The 22,676-nt window shown below is 38.2% G+C and overlaps 1 protein-coding gene across 1 annotated transcript in view; it reads left to right on the top strand.

Annotated features, from left to right (window-relative positions):
• si:dkey-215k6.1 (transmembrane protein 132C) overlaps positions 1-22,676 on the top strand; it is a 297,116-nt gene that overhangs the window by 135,799 nt on the left and 138,641 nt on the right. The window contains exon 4 of the mRNA XM_022191477.2: positions 18,671-18,811. Within this exon, the coding sequence (XP_022047169.1) occupies positions 18,671-18,811 (141 nt within the window). The remainder of the gene's footprint in view (positions 1-18,670; positions 18,812-22,676) is intronic.

Below are 22,676 nucleotides of genomic sequence, written 5' to 3'. Positions count from 1 at the left end.
TTAATTACCTGTAATTTCAGATTTTCCTGGACATAGGATTGAGATAGGATTGATCAGGATCTAATGACAGGTCACGCTGTGGACCTTTCTTCATATCAAAAAGATGAGATGTCAAACATGGTGTCCTATTATATCAGCTACAGTTAAGTCATTTAACTTAAGTCCTGAGCCACATCACAGTTGTCGAGAATTTTTAGTGCAGAATTTTCAGCAAAATACACAACACCATCAGTTATTTGGATCATCTGATCAGCCTTAGATCCAGTATTTTGTTTAGTAGTGCCTTAATGTGTACATAGGGTACTCCCTATTACGTATTATATATCATAAGCATACTGTAGTTCTCTTTTTTACTGTGTTTGGTGTGCCTGAATGAAGCCATGAGGAACATTCATGTAAAACTGACCAATGTCTGAATGAGACTTTAACAGACTGACAAAGCCAGCAATGTTTCATATCCCATATCTGAAAATATAACATTAAGGCGCCATGTGAATTACAAGAATTTCCCCTTCATTCTGATCAGATTTGATCTAATGCTGAAAGTCCTTTCGCCTTCCATTCTTTGAAAGTGATCCATGGTTGAGTAGTTGGTTGCTACACAGCTAATCTGGGACGGCAGCCCAGAGGACTAGCTTGAAGCTACTACAGCACCCAGCAACCCACCACCATTGTCTGTGTCTTTGTTTACAGGAAAAATATGTCGTTCTAATCCCATGTGTGGTGGGAAGTAGAGTGGGCGGTTTGATTCCTTGTGTGAGGGTTTTTTTTATTTGAAAGGGATCCAGTATCCAAACATCAAACCCTGCAGATTACATTATCAATGTCCTGCATAAAAAAATATTTAAAAAAAAAACATGTACAGAGGTAGCAGTTGTAAAAGTCCCACGCGTTCCTGCAATGCGCTGAACTGCTGCTACACTTGGCTTCATCCACGGAGAGAAAAGATTCTGACTAGAAAGACAGGGTCAGTATGAAGTTGCTGTTTGTTTGGTGTTACAATCAACACCGTGTGTCAGCTGCAAAACATCCGAGGCTGAATTACTCTACCTGCTTCGCTAATGCAGGACTGACAGCTATTATTAAGGTGCATCAGGTGTAATCATTTATGAAATACGACCAAATACACTTCGACACCACTTTCACAGCTTTATGTCACTGATTTGTTAATCAGTTCTGGCACCATTTTCACCAGAACACCTCCAGGCTACATTTAATCTTTTAAAATTTTAACTTTAGCATTCATATGCCATTTACAATGCGTCTTTTACAACATCTGAGATATTTGTTTTGCTTTTTAAGAATCTTACTGGAGTAATTTGAACTCCTTTCTGTGTAGGACAGATGTAGGATGGAGGGGGTTTCTATAATGGCTGCCCCTGCAGGGCTAATGGTGCTGAGGCCTGTACTGAGCAGCAGCAGCATAAAACAAAGGCTAGGTCTTGGGCAGAAGGCAACGGATGGCATTTTCCTCAGTCATGTATAAAAACACACGAGTGGAAGCCAGCATATGTGCACACAGGCAACTACAAGCACTTATATGTGGAGCGAGAAAGCATGTCACGGGGTGTTCACATCCTTTTGTTCATGTAATATATGCTGAATCAAAGAAACCCTCAAACACAGGCAGACAGTTACACACACATCCTTTGTCCTGTTTTCAAGCAGCTTTCATCATTATTACACAATAGTCATTTTGCAGTAAACTTATATAACTGGGAGCCAGCTGCTCTGGGGATAGAGAGATAGTGTCTGTGGACAGAGACAGCCAAACAGAAAGCAGTGGCGTAATGTGTGTGTGTGTGTGTGTGTGTGTGGTTATGTGGGTGGGTGGTTAGGGGATGCTCTTTCACACATCTAAAATGAGCAAATTTAGCATAAACTTTAACTGAATTTTTCGAAAATCAGCAAAAGGAAATGATGAGAAAATAATTGTTTTCCATCCGCTGTTGCTTTATAATTTGTTATATATGCAAATATTAGCAGTTGCGTGCATCTATAGCATGAAGGTGTGTTTCAAGTTTAAAGAAAGTTACAGTCTTCTTATTGGAACCAAGCACAATTCACACTTTTGTCTCCAGCAGTTTTTGGTCTTTCCAGTTCAATGCTAGCTTCATTGAACACTGAAGCCACGTTCTTCATGAATGTCATGGTCTGTTTGTTGCCTGTTTTCATTCTTCTTTCTGCTATTTTGACTTTATCCATACACCAGCCTATCCACCCTAGACAAGCATGTTTTTAATTGAACTTTTGTGATATTTGCACTTTAAATTTCATGCATTTCTGCTTAAGTTCTGTCATACAATTTGGAAATGCACATGAAAACAAGTAGATGGAAACCCACCCAAGACCATTCAAAACCAGAACTTTCTGATGTGATGGCTCCTTTAATTTTGTCAAGAAAAAAATGAACCCTTTGAGCATTTTATAACATGCTGCCTCTCTATTTATGGTTTAGTTTTGATCGTATAACTGCTTAGTAGGTAAGGGAAGAGAATGTCTGCTGAATGATCATTTTTGCTATCTAAAACAACAACTTCCAAGCAGGGTGCAAGAGCAGCTTAAATGCTGAAAATGGCAACTTTGCCAGAGATTTGAATCACACAACATAGCAGGTCTGCTTGGTTCTTTTGAGGAATTATCATTTTAATGGCAGTGCTAGCCTCCCTGCGTACACATGTTCGACTAAAAAGATTCCCCCTGACACTGTTTTGCAGGGGCATCGTTGCTACATCCTGGGCTTTGTGCTGCCCAAGATGTTTGTGACTGCTTTCATGAAAAATAAGCCCGAGCTTTGTTTCCTTGCAACATCATAATAATAATGAAATGCAGTCAGGCCATTCTTATGAAGGTATTTCAGGTGCAAAATGTTTGAGCACCTGTAACATCGAATTTGTAGTTGTGTACATTGAATTTGTATGTGTATTAGCAAATCTGGCTTCCCACACTCTATGAGTTGTGTACTTGTAAAATAATTTCTTGTATGTGTCGATTTTTTGCTTCCCACAAATACAACACAAAAATACACATTCACAAAATCGTAATTACAGGTGCACAAATCCTTCTCTACAAGTCACATATTTCAACACCTATTGTTGCAGCAGACTAAGTGCAAAACATACTTGTGCACCTGTATTGTACGAAGTGAAGTTGAAGTGAGAATTTGAATATGTGCAAATCTGAATGTGAACTTGTGCAATAAGTATGTGAAATAATTTACCACGAAAATAGCTGTGTCCTCTAACACACAAACACAAATTGCTACTTACAACCACTCGAATCCTCCCCACGAGTCACACATTCTCTGTTTTCTACAGGTGCAAATCAGAAATCTACAGGTGCAAATCAGAAATCGTACTTCCGGTCCCGCTGAGATATTTGGTGCAAAACTACAAAACGATCCGATCTGTGTATAAATCCTATGCTCTGATATTGACAGACTTTTCGGCCAGTCAGGGAGACGCTTTGCCCGTCCAGCCAATCAGAGGTTTTTATTCCATCCGAGGTCGCTTTACCGACTTCCGGGTGTGGAATTTCACGATGGAGAGAGTGTAGGCGTTGATTTCAATATACAAAGAGGAATGGATAAGTTATTTGAGTCATTGGGAAATGCGCATTGTCGAGATTAGAGCAGACCAGCCGTCCTTACAAGAACTCCCTACACTCTCTAAAATGAAAATGTAAATGTGATTTGTGCACCTGTAAATATGATTTTGTGAATGTGTATTTTTGTGTTGTATTTGTGGGAAGAAAAAAAAATCGACACATACAAGAAATTATTGTACAAGTACACAACTCATAGAGTGTGGGAATTCAGATTCGCTGATACACATACAAATTCAATGTACACAACTACAAATTCGATGTTACAGGTGCTCAAACATTTTGCACCTGAAATACCTTCATACATTCTCCAGCACAGACACAGTGCTGTGGAGATAAGTCTGCCTGTGTGAGAATAACTGATAGCAAATGGAAACAAAATAGCAGTCTGTTGTCCACACACAGGCTTTGTTTTGCAGCACTAATAACGTCATACATCCTTTGCTTCACAAAGACAAAAATTAGAGACTATCTCACATCACTAATTTTCCTCACTAGGTAAACAGAAACAGGGTTATTAAGCAACTGAACACCCTGCACAGCTGGGTTTTTGTTTTGTCTGTGAGCAAAATCTTAACAGAGGTACTCAATTAATGATGTTTATCGGTTATAGTTTGTGTTGCTACTGCTGAAATAGGTTGCTCTAGTAAAGTTTTTGTTTTTATTGAGGAGGAGGAGAAGGAAATTGGTGTGGTAGAGCATAATATATGAAAAGAAAGACAGATGAGAGTGATAAATTGGACAACTGTAGGCAAATTAGGCATTTTCCCTGTATTCTAGAAGATGTATCCTGACTAAAAACAGCATTTTTCCTTCACAGCTGAACACTCCTGCATTTAAACTGCGGTACACTGATGAGTCTCAAAAACCTACACTCTAAAAAGTCCTTCAGGAGGCCTGTTACTGCCTGTTATTTAAACACATGGTTGGAAGATAAACGTTTTAAAGTTGCAAATAATGCTTTGATGAGCTGTGTTGACTTAATAATGTTGGCATTTATATCAACTTAATTTTGTGTCTAAACTGGAGTTTCTGTGTTAATTGGTTTAAAACTAAATTCAAATTGTAGTAAATTAATGCAATTGGATTGATTGCTTAATTGTTTGCCACCTTGAGTTCAGCATTCCAAGCCATTGCCAAATGACAGACTTGTGTTTATCTGCTAAGCTGTTGCGCTAATATTCTTTGTGGAGCCCAAATATTTGTTTGAGAGCAAATTCAGATTTCTGCTTTTTCAAACCTAAAGATGGCAACTTGCACCACATGTTTTCTGTATTACTATTCTTCAAAACGGGTGTCCAGTCCAACGTGTATGGCTAAATTACTCCAATGTTACAACTTGCAATTGTGTAGCAAACAGTAGTTCACAGACTCTTTGGTGAGCTGGTGTGCTCGAGCTGCACATTCTAGAGAAAGCAGCAGTGTGGAATTACATGCAAGCCATTTTAAGGCAGGAAAGGATTATTTTCATGTGAAAAACTTCTGAATATGTGATTATGATACTTTAAAGGGTTGAATCAATGACCTGGAGAGTGACTTTAAAGGAGGAAAGATGAAAACAAAAACTCACTGTAGGAGCAGGCAGAGAGATGAAAAATGAAAGACAAGATGAAAGAACAACAAGGGAAGCGAGACCACCGGAAAGAGAAAGGGAATGGAAGAGAAATTCAAAGCAAAAAACAGATTCAGAAGATTCTGAGTAGCGAGATACAACAGATGTTCTTCTAGAAAGACACATCTGACCTGTGACTAGCATTCTGGGGCTCTTTTACATCCATCTTTTAAATGTTGAACAAATGTCTATTTTAAACTTGCAGACTTACAGATTCCCCATCTGTCTCACCATGTCTTTAAAAGACAACCCCACCTGTTCATTCAAATTGTTTTTGTAGAAAAAAAACCCCTCTGAACTCCAATCTGTCCATCACTCCCGCTTCAGACAGTATATGCCTTCAAAGTTTTGGTAAAACACTCAACTATGATTCCTGGATTGTCAGTATGGCAAGAAATTATAAGGAATAACAAAATTTGGTCAAACTACAACAGCGTGCTTTGCAGTTTATTTTGGTTGAAAATACTCAGTCTTTTAAAATGTGTGCAAACAAAACTAAAAGTCAACCCATTTTGATGTACCTTCACAACCTTGATGTAACCGTAATCTGATGAGCGAAGAATTATGCATGATGCGCCGATTCGCAGCTTGTTAAGAGCTTGTAACTTCTACCAGGGAGGAGGGGGGGGAAACACTTTCACAACTTTTCAATTTGTTGACAGCTTGTCACATGTAATAAAGTAACCCTGCATCATTTCAGTTTTCGGATCACAACAACAGATTGTTTTGCCGATGCCTCTCAAAAAACAGGAAAAGCAGAAAACAAGATTTTAATGATTTGACAGTTGATTCATTTAAATGCCACTCATGTCCACTGAAGGCAGCGTCTTCACAGTGTGCTGCAGGAATATGCAGGCGGTGTGTTGAATGTTTTTGAACATCTGTCTGCTCTTGACTTGCTGCCATTTTTGTTGTGGCTGCAGTGTTGTTTCTTGAAGTCACGGGTTGTCAATGAATTTAGGCTGTTGGTGATCTTGGCAAACCCCCCTTTTTTTGTAATGAATATCATTATCCGTGAACTGCATCCGTTGTTTGGAGGTGTTGCCTCCATTGAGCTGGGCAACAGACAATTATTTCAACACACAAGGATCAGTTGCAAAGTTAAAATTATATGCCAAATATTGCGTAGGTTCACCTTGTGCTGCCAAAAACGCTCTGAACCAGTCGAGGTATGGACACAGAGTCTTTGGGGAATCCTTCAGGTCTTGGGGATTGCAGGGTGGGGCCTACATGGATTAGGCTTGTTCTGGTGAATACCATGGATGCTCAATAGGTTTCAGATCTGGGGAGTTTAGGAGCCAGGACTGTTCCTGCTGTTCCTGAGCAGTTTGTGTGGAAGAAGCTGCTGCAAAAAGAAAGAGCCGATGCTATGAGAGATTGTTCTTGGTGTGGAGCAATATTAAGTTGGGCCATATATAGATTATTTGATCTCACATCTTTAGCATTCTTCTGCTCAAGCATGCCTGATTTGCTTGAACGTTTTTTTTTTTTTTTTTTTAATCATAAGCTATAGATATTTAAAATGGTATCAACAATTCAAGTTTCAATTCAATTTTGTTTATATAGCGCCAATTACAGGTCAAATTGTCTCAAGACGCTTTACAGAACCTATATGCCTGAACTCCCAGAGCAAGCCCTCACTTGACAGTGGCAAGAAAAACACCCTTTTAATAGGGAGGAAACCTTGAGCAGAACTCGACTCTTTATGTGGGGAGACCGTGTAGTTCAGCGTGTTTTTTCACACATGGAAAATTGGGACTATGCTTGGATGACAGTATCTTAGGAAATATTAAAGACAAAAGACTGACATTTGCAAGAAAGAGTGTGTGATTATCAGTGAACTGAAATATGAAAAACACTTAAACTGTAAAGAAAAGTCACTTCTTTGAGCACATATTAATAGAAACTAGTGATATGTTTTTTATTAGGTGTATTTGCATGTCATAATTACCTAAAAAAAAAACTATAGAATCCATTTTAACTGTGTGAGCAAATGTGACAAGTTGTATCACAAAAACTAAATCAGAAACTCTAAGTAGAACAGAGTTATGGAATTTCAAAATGGTTTTAAAAGATTCCTAAGAAAACATTTTTTTGAAAGTAGGTTGATGGAATTTTTTTTTTAAGTATCTTGGGAAATATTTGATACTTCAAGCTAAGATTTTACAAACATATTAGAGAACAGAAATAAGAAATAGAGTTTTTCAGGCAAGTGAGGAATGAAATGATTCTAAAATGTGATTATTTGAGATGGAATGACTTACATTAAAAAAAAAAAACAATAGTAATAATAATAATACTCACACAAATGCCAGGACCCAAGGTTCCCCAGCAGAACATTGCATTGTAACAAGATGACCAGTATTGATTCACTTCATCCATCTATTGCTGGAACTACTGCTATTTTTTGGCTTATAAAGTTCTCAAGAAAAGTCGTCTCAATAATCAAAAGCCGCAAAACAAAAAATAGAACGATTCACTGGAGGAAAACTGTTTAAAATTTTTTGCAGTGCACTGCTTTACAAAAGATTCATTGGACATGTTGCAGGATGAAAACACAAACACATGAAGTTGGACTTCTGTAGTCTCTCTTCCACAGTTACTTTCTGACCTGTCTTTCTGCAAGACATCTGTTCCAACAATGGCTTTAGACAAGGCAATATGTCTTCCTTTAGTTTTGTCTCTGAGACACATCTGATGCCGTACACGCAGCTACTTTTTTTTTTGACACACAGCATATGGCTCTGAGTCTGCTGCTTTTGTTTTGAGAAGAATGCCTTTTAGGTTTACATTTACATTTTAGGCATTTAGCTGACACTTTCATCCAGAGTGGCATAGCGATGAGTGCAACTGTGGAGTAAGGTTAAATTCCCAGAACATTACAAGAAAGGAACAGTATTGGATGCAAAGCTCAGAGCTATAGATCACGTTAAATGTAGAATAACACTGTTAGGAAAGGCTCAAGAGAGAAGAAAGGAAATAAACATGTATTGATAAAACCAGAGGAACTGTAGTTTTTTTGTGCATTTGCATTCAAATTTAAGGTTTTTAGCCTGTATTGTGAGGCTGGAGGCTGGAGAGAGATGAGGTTAAAAAAGCTGCCTCTGGAAGATGATTCCATTTAATGTGTGAAGAACTAATGGCTCCAGCACACTTTAAATGTCATGTCTGCCTTTCACCACATCTTTAGGAAGACCTTGGCAGATTCAGTTGGAAACAGAGATGTCTCTGTCTCGCATGTTTTATACCATATTGAAAGAAGTTCTATCATCACCATGGTATTGAGAAATTAGTTAAAAAAAAAGCCCAAAACAATCATTTTCTCAGAATCTTTTTATAACCTTGTGATACCTGCATTGTGACTGCAGGAAGTTGGTTCTGTTTTTGGGCTTATATTCATGTTATTATTGTTGCAAATACTGGAAGATTGCCAGAACTACAGATATAATTAGAAGTCCGGAGTAGTGATACAATGACAACAATACCCATCAAATTGATTTAGGATGCCTATATCTTATCACTGACAGCAACTAATTTACTGCTGAGTCAACTGGAGGAGCTGCGAGCCAGATTTAATCAGGACATGCTCTTGTGATAACCCCAGTGACTCACCTGATCTAACACAACCCACTTTTCCTCTCACATTCAAGACAAGTTACTACCTGGAGCACCTTATACTCCATAGACAGTCGTCATAGATTAAAGTGCATATAGTTGTCATTTTCCGCAGATTGAGGCCTGGCTTAAGGCTTCGCTGTAGGTCCTTATTTTCATTTAATTGTTCTTTTTTATTATGATTGTTGCTTTCTGTATCTTTGCCAGCAACTTGAAAATATTACTCCTAATCTGCTGTAGAATTGCTCATGAAAAATGGATAAAGTTAAATTAAAATGATAAATACAAGAGGAGCACATAAGCCTTGAGGAATTAAAAGTCTACTTTTCTTTCCTAAAACATGTTTACCGAGTTGATGCTTGTTGGAATAACGCATCCAAATCACTTGTAAGCTTTGGTAGACTTCCTAAGCCCTTTTGAGTTACACTCCTGCTGAAAAGATCTGTCAGTTTTTAGCCTTTCAAAGCCCACAGGCTCTAAACACAGTGACTTTGCAGGCAACAAGGGCTTACGCTATGATGGGAGGTTTACTGGAGTCTATAAATTTGTCACACACCAGTAATTTTCAGAGATGACTTTTGTGCAAAGACAAGAATTTCATAGAATGTTGTACTACGGATAGACCAATTATCATGGCTGAAATTTAGCAATTCTAAGATTACTGGTATCAATATTTTTATTGATCAATTATTGATAAATTGAATGGGCTACATCAGGACTCAAAAATGTCTCTCATGCAGTGACTACAAAAACTGAACAAGAAACACAAACTGTTGGCACAAACCAGGAAATTAGCTTCTCTCACAGTAGCTAAGACTATGCTAACAGCTAGCGGCTAAGTTAGAAGGCAACGACAGATTATCCTGAAACAGAGTCTGGAAAACAATAATTACTAATAATTTAAGATCTGGACCTGAGTGAGCAACGAAAGTGACAGAACAGTGAAAGATTAAGAAAATAAGAGGACAGCAGGCGTGACTGCAGGAGACAAATTGATCAATCTCGGTCGATCCCACATTAACAGCAGAGAGTGTCTTAATTTAATCACTGTTTAATCTGTTTCATGTAGTTAACTATAGTCACCCTTATTATTGAAGAAGCCCAATTATGAATGGCAGCTTCTCTGCTGTCACATGCATTAAATTTAATGTATATTGGTTCCAAATATCAGTTACCGTCCTTTCTTGATTACCAATAATAAGCACTGGCCCAGAGAAACGTATATCAGTGAACTATTTATTTTACATTTAGTGAGAACACTGGATCAGAATTCACCCTCAAACTAACTGTTTCCAAAGCGTTGCAGACCCAGTGGCATTCACAAATTACAAAACTAGGAAGGAAGCAAGACAAACAGGTCAGGCAACAAGAAAAATACAGATTACAGGTGAAAACAAAACATGCTGGAAAACTGAGATCAAGTGCACAAACACAATCTGGCCGAGGATAAATGATGAACCAGTGGTGTGTGTATATACTGAGGGGACTAATGAGGGAGTGTTATTAGTCTGCCCGGTAATTGCTCAGCCTGCTGACCTTTCAGCACCTCAGGAGCTGAAAATGCTGAAATCTCAAGTGATGTTGGCAACAAAAGCGACGGATTGAACAGTTGGACTCCTCAGAAGCGTCTGAGGTCTGGAGTCTGGGGTGAATTTGGAGTCTCATTGTGGTTTCTCTCCTTTTCTGTCCTCCTCACCTTCTTTTCTCTCTACTTCCTCCCTCCCCATCCCACTCTGTGCTGAGTGAAAATCTGTCCTTCTATCATCAAATGCTCTTCAAGGAAACCAACTGTTACCGCTGCAGTGATTTACTCTCACACAGAGTCATCCATGTGACTCACATGTCTGCATGACCTTGTGTCTGGGCTGATTTTGCTTCTGCTGAAGAGAAGAATAGTGTGTGGGTGTGTATTAAACAAGAGCAGGTCACATTTTAGACTGGGTTTCCTGACAAATGTTTTTGTACAATTGTGTGTAAGCAGCACGAGCGTAACAACAGAACCTCTTTTCCTTCAGGGCTTCAAACAGGTGAGGAGGTGGAAAGTGTATTTAAAGAATAGGATTAGGTGTAAAGGGAATTAATTGGACTTAAGTGATTCTCGACTCCAGCAGAACAATTTGTTATCCTGTCCCTGCACATATTGTTCACTTTCCTGGGTCAGTAGTCCTTTGAGGAAAGGCTAAGCTTTAAAAATGGATCACATCATTCACTCTCCTCTCTTTCTTCCTCTCCATTCAAGGTTTCTCTTTAGACAGTCTAACTTATATCAGCTTTAGTGTTATGTCTGGAGCGGAAGAAGTCCATGATGTTATGGTAAAGAAAAATGTTTAAGCAAGCTCAACCAGCAGCTATGAATGAAGCAAAGATATAAAGCAAAATCTCAAGTTTTATAGTGTTACTTTCCTGTTCTTAAAATTGACAGTATTATTTCTTCTTTTCATGTTCACATTTCGGAATGCTTTCCCTCAAAACCATTTCATTGGTTGTTGCCTAGTAACAGTGTTTGCGTGACTAATAACACTTCAAAGACGAGCACATTATCACGGATGTGTTCCCATGCCGCAATTATGCCTTTACCAATTAAATTTGAAGAACGTGATAGCCCCATTAATGTAAAATACTTACTTGAGGTCCTTGATTTGGGTGATCCATGTTTGCAAGTAAACTGCTGGAGACGGTTAAACGGTAACCGTCCATGAGGGAGCTATAAGAGACATGATTGACCTAATTTTCATCTCTAGCAAGACAATGGGAGGCCTATGTGATATGGAACTACTTTTATATGTGGTTATTGTTGTATAAAAGATGGATATTGATATATGTAGTAGCGTTGTAAGTTCTACAAGAAAGCAAATGAAGCATAAGGGCACTTTAAGAAGTAAAAGAAATGATTTTATTGGTCGGTGTCATATCTGACACTCTATTTGACAGTTTTTGCATTTTTTTTCTTCTCAAAGATCCATGATCGAGAGCACAAATCTTCTAGCAGAAGTTTTTCCAGTGTACAGAAGCGATCTGAGTGTGAGAAGATGCACTCAAATCGAAAACGCAGAACATTTATTCAAGTACATCTTAGTGCAGACAAGCAGTTCTGAGCAGATTCACACCTGGGCAAGGAGTTTGACGGTAGACATTAAGAAATCTGAGCATAAAATGAAGAAATAATGCTCTCAAATTGAAATACTTCACTGCTGAATATAGATAGGGAAGGGACTCCATAAACTTTCGAGATATCTCTCGGAGAAAAAGAGCCAAAGCGCTGCATAGCTACAATCTGCATAAGTGAGGTAAAGAGACCCTCAGGAGCTTATTAAAAGTACTCATCATCGCATTGACAGAAACACATTTCGCATTTAAAAATTTACAGCTGCGGTTTAAGGAAGCAAAAAGGAAACTTTATTCACAGTGTAGATTTTTTCTTTATTTTTTGGCATGATGCCCTATTGCCTTTTCTCTCCACTTGCTCTTTATTTTTCCACTTGGAAAACTAATGTTGAGGTGCCTATAAACATGGCTCTGCTCCGGAAAGAAAAGAAAATGAATTGTAATGCCGTGTGAGCTACTCAGTGACCAACAGGAGCAGATTGTAGCTGTGTGTAATATAGGAGTGTCACACTGAAAACAGAGCAGCAATTTCTCTCTATTAATGTTTGGTGGTGCAAATAAAGTTTTTACACTGAAATGGTGAAGGTGACAACTGGCATGTAAATATGAGCTGTTGAAGTCTGTTAGTTTATCAGACAGAGTGTGTCATAAATCTGTCATCCACATTCCCAGATCGAGCGCTGTCACTGATCTGAAAAATATGACAAAGGTTGATAAATACGGGGCAAAGTGAAAGAGAGAGGACAGGGGGACGTTCGGCTTGTCGCCCTGCATTACCTGACAGACGGACACGGCGACGGACAGACACACAGACACTTGTCAGGCTCTGTTGCTGTACATGGATCTGACAGAAGCAGCTTAGGGACGCAGCCTTGTCCATCATCCTGCCTGTTGACACACACACACACACACACACACACACACACACACACACACACACACACACACACACACACACACACACACACACACACACACTCTTATACAAACACCACAGACCCGACACAAGCACCACAGCGTTTCCTTACATATGCGACTTTCTGTGTGTTTTTATAGTTATGTATGTTGATCAAGAAAAATCAATCTACATTTTCCCATGTACATCATCTCTGAAGTTTAGAGGCAACCTCACAATACATAAAGTTGTTTTGTTTTGAATTCACTCTTTCTTCTTTGGGCTGAACCAATAGTGCAGCTGTTATTAACAGGAGGGTTTTGCACTTTTGGCAGTATGTTGCGATAAATTTGTTTTACAAGATGTTTAGCATGCTACGACTTGATAATGCCACTTCAAACCTTTTTTTGTTTTTTGCGTTTGCGTGGCACTCAATTGTAGACATTACATGGATTTTCTTGCCTCATGTAAATGGAGTTTGCTTTTTGTCTCCATATATTACAGTGTAAACAGAAAGAAGGTTGCATTTTACCCAAGCCAACAAATGTAAAGCTCATATGTGCAACATAATCCGCCAGTAATGGAGACAGCGCAGGCAATTTGTCACACACCTGTTGAACAAGGAGGACATAAACTTGCAGGAACGTGATGTTCTCACACTCCATGTGGATTCATACATCCATGTGTTGCCTCAAACACACTGTTTGTTGATTTTTAGCAAACCGCTCCAAATGATTTAAAAGCAAAAACCAATTGCATGTAACAGTTGGAGTCACTCTCTCATTTTGTTTCCCAAAATAAGACTTTAAAACTTACAATGATAGATCTTTTTGTTGTTTTTATATAAGGGATACTCTCAGACTTGAGAAGTTTCACAAGAGCAATCCAGCTGTGTATGAAATCAAGGGAAAAATGAACCTTCTGCTTCATTTTTCTATGTGCTGGACTTGAATCTAGTGACTTGCATCAATATTGGTGTCATTTATTTTAAAGTGTGTTCTAAAATTAGCAAATTTAAATAACTAAAATTTGAAAACCTAATGTAAAAAAAAAAATCTGGTTTAATCAGAGTTGATTAAAATTGTTATGGCTGTGTTAGCAACAGCTGCAAACTTACACATCCAGCAGATATAAAGTAACATTTCATCTGAAATTGTGTTTCTGGGCATCTCAGGAAAGAAACTTCAATATTCACTCCTCTTCGAATACTGTTTTCCAAATCCTACAGGGAATTAGCTATAAGTTTAACTTTGTGTCTGCTGTTTGGGTACTGGACAGGTAGCATAAAGTGGGTTTATGAGAGTCTGCTTTTTTGGCCAAAGACAGCTGCCTGCTGTTGGTAGAAACGGGGCTGATGAGAGCAATAAAAATGAACTTAAACAGCAGAGTTATGGGTTAGAAAGGCAGATCAATGAGCTAAAATACTTTCTGGACGTGAAGGAACCTGCAGATAATTGCGTCAAGGTTTCTCAGAATGGCCAAACCCTTCCACACAAAGCATAATTACTGTGTTTGACCCCTCACTTCAGTGGAACATATCGGGACATTAGTGAAGAAAATAGAACATGCATGGAACAGCATGAGTGAACTTAAACACCGCAATGTTCCAGTCTCCTCCATCCTAATTCTGTCGTGTAAGTATGCAGAAAATAGATATTTTCTGCCTGCCTTCATTCGCGTTTGGTTGTCACTTTCCACGTATTATGTCCGTGAATCATTGGCAGTCAGTCTCAAAATGTTTAGTGTGAAGCTTCTACTTTCTGTAACAGTGGTGGCTTTGGGCTAACGTGGGCTGCATTTTTACGCCTGTCACAGTTTGGGTTCTGGCTTGAGCTGCGCTTGAGGAATGCATCGAGAAAAGTGTTTGATTTGTGCAAATTTTAAGATTCTATTGCAACGAGATCAGTTATGGAACCAGGTCAGAGTTTTGCCATTTTGTGACCATCACATACTGTAGTTATGCTGCTAAAGGCTGCTGCAGGATCTCCCATGATGCACTGAGCTTCCCTCATCTGCCCTCCTCGCTTTCACTCAGTGCACTTTATAGGGTATTTGTCAGCTTTTTTTGTCTTGTCTGTCTCATAGCTTCTTTGTCCTCTCTCTCCCTGTACCTGGATGTTTTTGATCTGTGGTTTCTGACTCCGACAAGCTATCCGGTGTTTGTTGTTTGCAGTTTCTCGATGCTCATCTTTTCTCCCACCGCTGTCCTCTCACCCCAAACCGATCAAACCAGACAGCCGCCCACCCCAAGTCTGGTTCCTTCTGAGGTTTGCTTTCTGTTAAAAGGCAGTTTTTCCCTCCCTGAGTCGCCTCCTCATCAGGGAAATTATTAGCCTTCTCTCTGCAACATTGTAAACCCTTGACCTTACTGTTTAAAGTGCCCTGAGATGTTAATTAAATGGAGTTGAATTATTTAATATGACATGAAAACATTCCAAGAAAACTGAGGGATGTGCTCTCACATGATTATTTTTTTGCGGCTGTTTGTCGGAGAAATGCGGGAGAATTTTTTATCATTAATTTATTTTTCGAGAATGTTTTATTTATCATTTGTCTTTGCCACGACCTTGTCATCTAAAAATCTCTGCAATGAACTTTTTTCTCAGCCGTCGTTTGAATATACATTCCTGTTTCCTCATATTCCATTCCTGTCAGTCTGTCATTCACATTATGTCCCCTGTTTTTTTTTTTTGTTTTTTTTTTTGGTTGTTGTTTTCCCCAACTCGTTTCTTTTGTCACCACAGTATGTGCGCAGTAACTTTCCTTTGAGGTGGATTATCTTAAATTCGCCGTTGGTTGAGGAGGAGGACGGGTAGTGAATTGGGTGAGAGAGGGACGAGGTAGAAAGCAGAACAATGCCGCCGAGTTTTCTTGAATTTCTGTACCATCCAGCTGTTGAATTATAAAAAAGAGGAGTTTTCTGAAGACCGCCGGTTATTTTGTGCTGTGCTGTGGCAAAAAGCGCACACGCTGTATTTTACACGGAAACCGAAAACAATGTGCACACTGCCTTTCTTGCAACAACAAAAAAAAGTCCTTATTTTTGCAGCTTCGCCCTTCTTTTTCCTTCATTTTTTTCCGTAATTGAAGCACATGAACAACACTCAGAATGGTCAACCAGGGAGCATTTTATTCTCCTTTACACCAACAAGGAAAATTACTTCAGAGTGAAACTGGAAAAATAAAAGTAGGTTTCCAAGTTTTCACAAGAGGATCCCTTCCTTATGCCAAACACCTGAAAGCGTCTTGTTTAGATTGTTATTAACACATGGGACATAAATATACATACTCGCTCACAAACATATGTACAGGGAGCTTGTCAAGGGACGGCCATGACATATTTGCAGGTAGTTTTTTGGCAAGACATGAAGAGACAAACACAAGAAAGTAATAATGAGAAAGGAGACAAAGAGGATTGGCAGTTTTTTTTTTCTTTCTTCCTTCTGTGGAAAGGAAAAAGTTTGTTCAAAAGTATGTCTGTGTTTGTTGTTTGCCAGAGTGTGTGTGTTAATGGGAAAAGCAGTAAACAAGCTTGTGTGTGTGCATGAATAAAGTGTGTTAATAAACTGAGGGAGGGTCTCGTCAAGGTGATAAATAGAGCAAAACACACCGGGACGGATTATGGAAAGAGAGAGAGAGAGATGGACAGAGGGAAGGAGAGGAGTAAAATAAAGAGATTAACTATAGGATGCCTGGAGATTGAAGGATCGAGGAGGGGCAGAGGGAGGGATGAAGCAAGGTATGTGGGGAAGGAAATCACAGAGGGATGGATGAAAGGCTGAAGGGAAGCTTTAGGAGGTGAGGAGGAAGAAGGAAAGGAGAGATAAAAGAGGAAACCTGGTAGGGAAAATAAAGGAGAGCAACAAGGGAATGATGAGGAATGGAGGGAAGGAGGACATCTGGAAGAGAAGAGTGGGGGGGGGTGGTAGGGAAGAAGAGGAGGTAATCAACCAGATTAAAGAAAAACCTGGATGAGAAAGAAGAAGAAAAGGCAGGACAAATAATGAAAAACAGGTCTGAAATGAGGAAGAAGGAAGACAGAGATGAGCAGTGATGAGAGAAGGACAGAAACCTGGAGTATCACTGTAAAAAAAAAAAAAAAAAAAAGGGAAAAATGCTATAATGTAACAGAATATAAACATCCCAAGTAATCATCCTGAATAAAAACACAATTTCTGGCATCAATTTTACATTAAATTGTCTATTTTTTTTTTTTTTTACTTTTTAACATTATTAAAAGATATTTACATTCATAAGAAGAGTTAAATTACCCATAAATGTGGTCAAATAGTGTTAGAATATAACAACCTTTTCTATCATGAAGCTTTGTGTTAAAAATCTTCAAATGTCATAACTGTGAAACTCGCAATTTAATTTATAATTGCAAGAATCTATTGTTAGTTTTAGGACATATCAAGTGTCATGAGTTTTATATCTAACTTTAGGTTAAAAAAAAGAAAAAGATATTTATCAGGTTGATAATTATCCAAATGTGCAATTTCAGTCAATCAAACCAAAGTACAATTTCTACTTGAAATTTTCAAGTTAATGTGACTTTATGAGGCTGTATACCATTTAATAGTATATTTACATGCGTAAAAATAATTAAATTATCCAAAAATGTGGTTCAATAATGTTAGAATACAGAAAAATAGGCATAATATTTTGGAAAAATTGAGTTTATTATGTAGCTTTGTCTTAATGACCTTAACATTTTAGATTCTTGTTGTAAAATTAACTATTTGATTTTCAATTTGAAGAATTTACTGTTGATGTTAGAACCTATTGGGTGTAATAAGTTTACATGTAACTTCATCACGTGTATTTGTCAAGTCTTTAATTTTAAAAAAGTGTGTCCACTTTTCAAATTAATGGCTTACACTTGCAAAGTAGTCAAACCACTGTTAAACAAGTAATTATGATAATTACAACAATATACAGTTAAATTCAGATCATATCACATGTAAGCTTAGTTTTTACATGCAAATCAGTGCAGAAGTCTTAATTGTAATTAATATAGTTGATGTTAAAACAATATGCTTATATACAAAACTAATTAACCTTTTAAGACATCTCAAGCTACTGGTATTTAAAAAACAAAAACAATAAAACAAACTTGAAAAAAGTTTAGAGGATACCAAGTAAAGTTTTTTTATATGTAAATTTATAGAGAAAAAAATCTTGTATCTTCACTAGATCCTTTTTTTAAATTAAAGTAGACATGTAAATTCAAAGCTTTTCTTGTGATTTTATTAATATTTGTATTTTATTTTTTTAAATTTATTTAAAAAATGCGGACAACATCCATAAAATCAAAACAAGGATTCTGTAAAATTGCAGACATTTTTCACAGCGCAGAATGAATACAGGCACAAATGATATCACTAAGAAAGTGCTCTTGCTTTGTTCCCTTCCTCATCAGCGTCCTCTTAAAACTGCATTTCATGTATTAGATAAAATCTCCTGCTCAGCATACGTCTGATTCATCCCACATGGGGCAATTATTCCACTGAAAAAAATGTTAACTTTCTTAAGAGCTTCTCTTGTCACTCTTTTGTCTTCTCCCAAGAAAACATGCCGTGGGAGGCGGCACCACGCTGCGTGAATCAATTTTAAAAGATATTTTATACAAAGAGAGTATGGCGTGTATCAGAGATTAAAGAAACCCAGGGCAGGGAGATTTGAAGCAAAGCAGATTCAGTTTTAAGCAAATTCCTCCTTAACTGTCACTGAAACAACTCAGCTTGCGTTCCTCTTTTGTTTATAATGTGCTTGTGTGAACTTTAAATTAACCTCCTCTTTTCTCTCTCTTTGTGTCGGCTTCTTTTTCTTCTCTGCAGGGTGTGGTTCCAGTCAGGCATCAACTTCCTGGCTGTGAAACCCAGCAACCTCGTCGCGTGGGAGATCAAACAGGAAATGGCACCGGGAAGCAGTTCGTTGGCGGTGATGTGTCAGAGAAAGGCCTCCTCCACAGCAGAGAGGTAGGACTCGCATATCTACTTCTGTTTTTTTTTTTTCCTCAACTTTCCTCTGCCACCCAGTAGCTTGTAAGCTCATTCCTGCTGTACTGAGTATTTGTGGGTGCATAAAATGTCTGAAAGAGTCTTTGATTTTCCTGCTTCAAGGCCACAAGAATGTTGGCGCCCTACATTTGTTAATAAGAGATCTCAGATGTTTTTACAGTGACATTTCCTGTGAAGTAAAAAATGTCAGTTAATTAAAAAATGTAGCTAATGCAAGGTGAGTTTTGTGACAGCAAAAGCTGATCATTATTTGTGCATCATCCCCTGTTGGAAGATGGAATTGTAGTTTGCAAGGAGTAAGCTTGGTTGACTCTTCTTTATAGATTATTGGTTTCATTTTATTTACCTCTGAACCACCAGGCACTTTCTGGCTTCTTTTTCCCCCCCCTCGCGTTACACTTTTACTCACTGTAGTCTCATTCTTTCCTGCAATATGAAGTCCTGCACCTTCTATGGAAAAAGCACAACAATAGCTAGAAGAGGAGAGAACAGAAATATGTCTTGTTTTGTGCAGCGCGGCACATTTATAAAAATGAAAGAGGAAAAAAAAACATGAAATTGAATTTCTTTTATTTATTTCACAACAACCAAAAGAAACTGGACTCACGATCTACAACATTATTCCAAGCACCCACAAGTGTTGCTGATAAAGGGTTCTCTACATGCTATAGATAAACTGTTCCTACTTATACTTTCACAGTCCCTACAAACGAGCTGTTTTCATACTACTCTGCGCATCGGCTCTAGAAAGATATTTCACCATGCAGTATGCATCTTCCAACAACTTCATGACAGCTTGCTTCACAGCAAGCTGCTCTTCTTTCGTCATTGCTGTTAAATGTCTCTCTTGATGTCTCCTTTCTGCTTTGTTGTCAAACACAGCCTGCAGTTAATACAAAAAGGTCCGCGTCCGCTGGATGCGATTTTCACGCACGGCAACGCACTACATCTGAAAATCGCACGCACAGCGGGTGGTCACTAGCAGGCCACAACACTGGCTGTGTCCGAAATGGCATACTAACGTACTACTCATACTAAGTGTGACGTCAAAGTAAGTATGTAGTGCATTCACATTAGATAGTATGAAAAGATTGAGTACGCGAGAAATACCCGGATGTATACTATTTCCGGAAAATTTTTAAGTATGCGCGGTGACCACACTAGTCATACTCAACCGCCCCATAATGCTTTGCGAGCTATCCACCGAAATGGAAGCCTCCGTGGGATCTGTGGCCGGACCGGGGCGATTTTTATTTTATTTTATGTGGTTAAGTAGTCATCCTAATCACCCCACAGATTTGAGAAATAGGCGTTTTCTGACCGTTTTAAATTTGTCAGATGCCTCACAACGTGCTACTGAATGCTAGCAGCTTGTTGCAGCAGCTCGCTTAGCATACAGAACAAGTAGCAGCTACCTCCAGTAACCTGCAGCTACAACTGAAACGATTCACATAATCTGGCTAATAACTGCATGAGGAGTGCCGGCTTGAAATTGCCACATTAATTATGCTACTGTTTGTTAGCATAAAATCGACCTGAAGCCGGCATTCAGCCGAGATATTTGATAGCTGTACTTCCGGTTTTTGTTATCAGAGGTTTGAAATGCATTATGGGAAACGTAGTAGTATACTACAGTGTGAACGGTCGGCATTCTAATCATACTTATAATACGTAGTATACAGTATATACTCATTGAGTATGTAGTATGTAGTACGTTAGTATGCCATTTCGGACACAGCCATGGTCACATGATAGCGCTCGAGCAACAGCGGGCCGCTGCATGGTCACATGACGCCCGGCAGGCAAACACAGCGACTCAGCCGCAAACTTTCTCTTTTATTTGGAAAACCCTTCATCGAAAAGTGTTTCTGAAAGCATTTGAGGCGAAAAATAGGCTGTGCAGTAGCTGAGTCTGTCCCCATTTTAGGTCACTGACGGCTAGTTTAGATGTTTGAGGACAGTTTGACGATGTGTGGGATCTCCGCACGCCACATCGAATTTGCATAAAGTAGAAATCCAGTCTACTTTATGCAAATGAGCTTACAACCGGACCAGCATGCAACATGTGGTGTGTTTCCAGCTGCAATCCGGTGTGTTTACCTAGAGCGGGCCGCAGCTTATTTGCATAAAGTAGACTGCTCTGTCTGGGTTGGTTATTTATGTATCAGTGTTCAGATTCTGTCAGCTCAGTAAAACCAGCAACAGGAAAGTAAATACGCTCTGTTTTTTAAAAAATATATTTTGCTGCTAATGTAGCTGTCGATTAGTGTTTCACCCCAGTGCACCGTCAGGATGAATTTGTTATTGTATGGTGCCAATAGCAAAAGCAACAAAGACAGATTAAATGTAGCCTCATCAGTGTAGGTGAGGTGTCAAACTCAACAGTGGTGAGAAAAATGTCTCACTTCAAAATAAAAAACTAAATCGAGACAGTGGAGGTTACCAGGGTGGCAGAGACAATGAGTTTCAGTGATTCAGCACAAAGAGGAACTGCACAGCGAGAGTAGGATTTAGGCTTTTGTGTTGGAAATACCACAGGTTTCACTCACATACTGCTGCTGCTCAAAGCGAGCTCCAAGGACCGTAGTCAAAGAATTGTATTCCAAATGAAGATATTTGAAATAAAAAAAAAATACATATGCCAAAAAAGACAGCTGGAGAAAGAAGCACGGTGGGGCTTGTTATAGTTATTGTTGTTACTGTCACACTTCAAGGGGAAAACAAACTAGAAACGCTGACTGATGTATTTCAGTGTTTGTTTTTAAATCAGATAGATGACACTTTAGAGCAACACTGTAACTATATACAGTTCAAGTTCACGCTAAAGCTTCATACTAATATTTATTGCATTATGATAACTTTGTTGTTGATTGTTATCCAAACTGGTGAGACAGTGTACTCATCTCGGTGCTCTGCTGTGACGCTCTTGAGCTTCGTTCTTAGTTATTAAAGGAGTGGATTTCAAGGCCACAATTTAAAGGCTCATTTGAGCAAATATCAAAGTCTACACGTTATTTAACCTTTAAATAACAAGCAAAGTCTTACTTTGTGCTGTGCTCTCCTGCTGATGCTCACAGTTGCACACTATCACATTTGGAAGCTGCCTACATTGTAAAAGAAAAAAAAGAAAAATAGTGCAAGAAAAGAAATAATATAGGAGACAAGAGTGCCAGGAAAAAAAAAAAAACATGATAAAATAAATATAAAACTGATGACATTGACAGGAGATATCTGTAAAGTAATTCTATTTTCTTTTTTGTTTTTTTTAGCTGATTTTTAAAAAATGAACTGCGTCGTTTCAGACACTGTAAAAGAATAAATAAACTATTTGTAAAAATATATATTTTTGATGTGGACATTTTATGCGGTTTTGACAGTTTCTTTTTTGTTTTTCACAATCAATGTGTAAATTATGATTTTTTTGTGAGATTTTTACTAGATATTATCCTTAATTGAACAAATTGAGGTTAAAGTACCATTTGAAATTTTCAACCCTTAATATACACGATTTAACTTTCAAATAACAAAAAATACCTGTACAATAATTATGTTTTTTTTATTGATTTAAATACAATAAAAACTTTCATTTTAAAGCTAACACCGATTTTGATGTTGATGATAGTTACGTTTTAAGGCTTAACATGTAAATGTTCACTTTTTTTCTGTGACTTTACCGCTTATTAATCTGTAATTTAACAGAAACATGTAACAAGACAGAGGAATCTGTAAAAATACAGTCAATTGGTAAAGCAAAAATATTATAAAATACTCGAATAAAAAACATTTCAAACTGTTCATTTCTTTCACAGTGTAGCAGCCAAAG

This window comes from Acanthochromis polyacanthus, chromosome 7, assembly GCF_021347895.1.
Source record: "Acanthochromis polyacanthus isolate Apoly-LR-REF ecotype Palm Island chromosome 7, KAUST_Apoly_ChrSc, whole genome shotgun sequence".
NCBI lineage: Eukaryota > Metazoa > Chordata > Actinopteri > Pomacentridae > Acanthochromis > Acanthochromis polyacanthus.
This window is presented reverse-complemented; position numbering and strand designations above follow the sequence as displayed.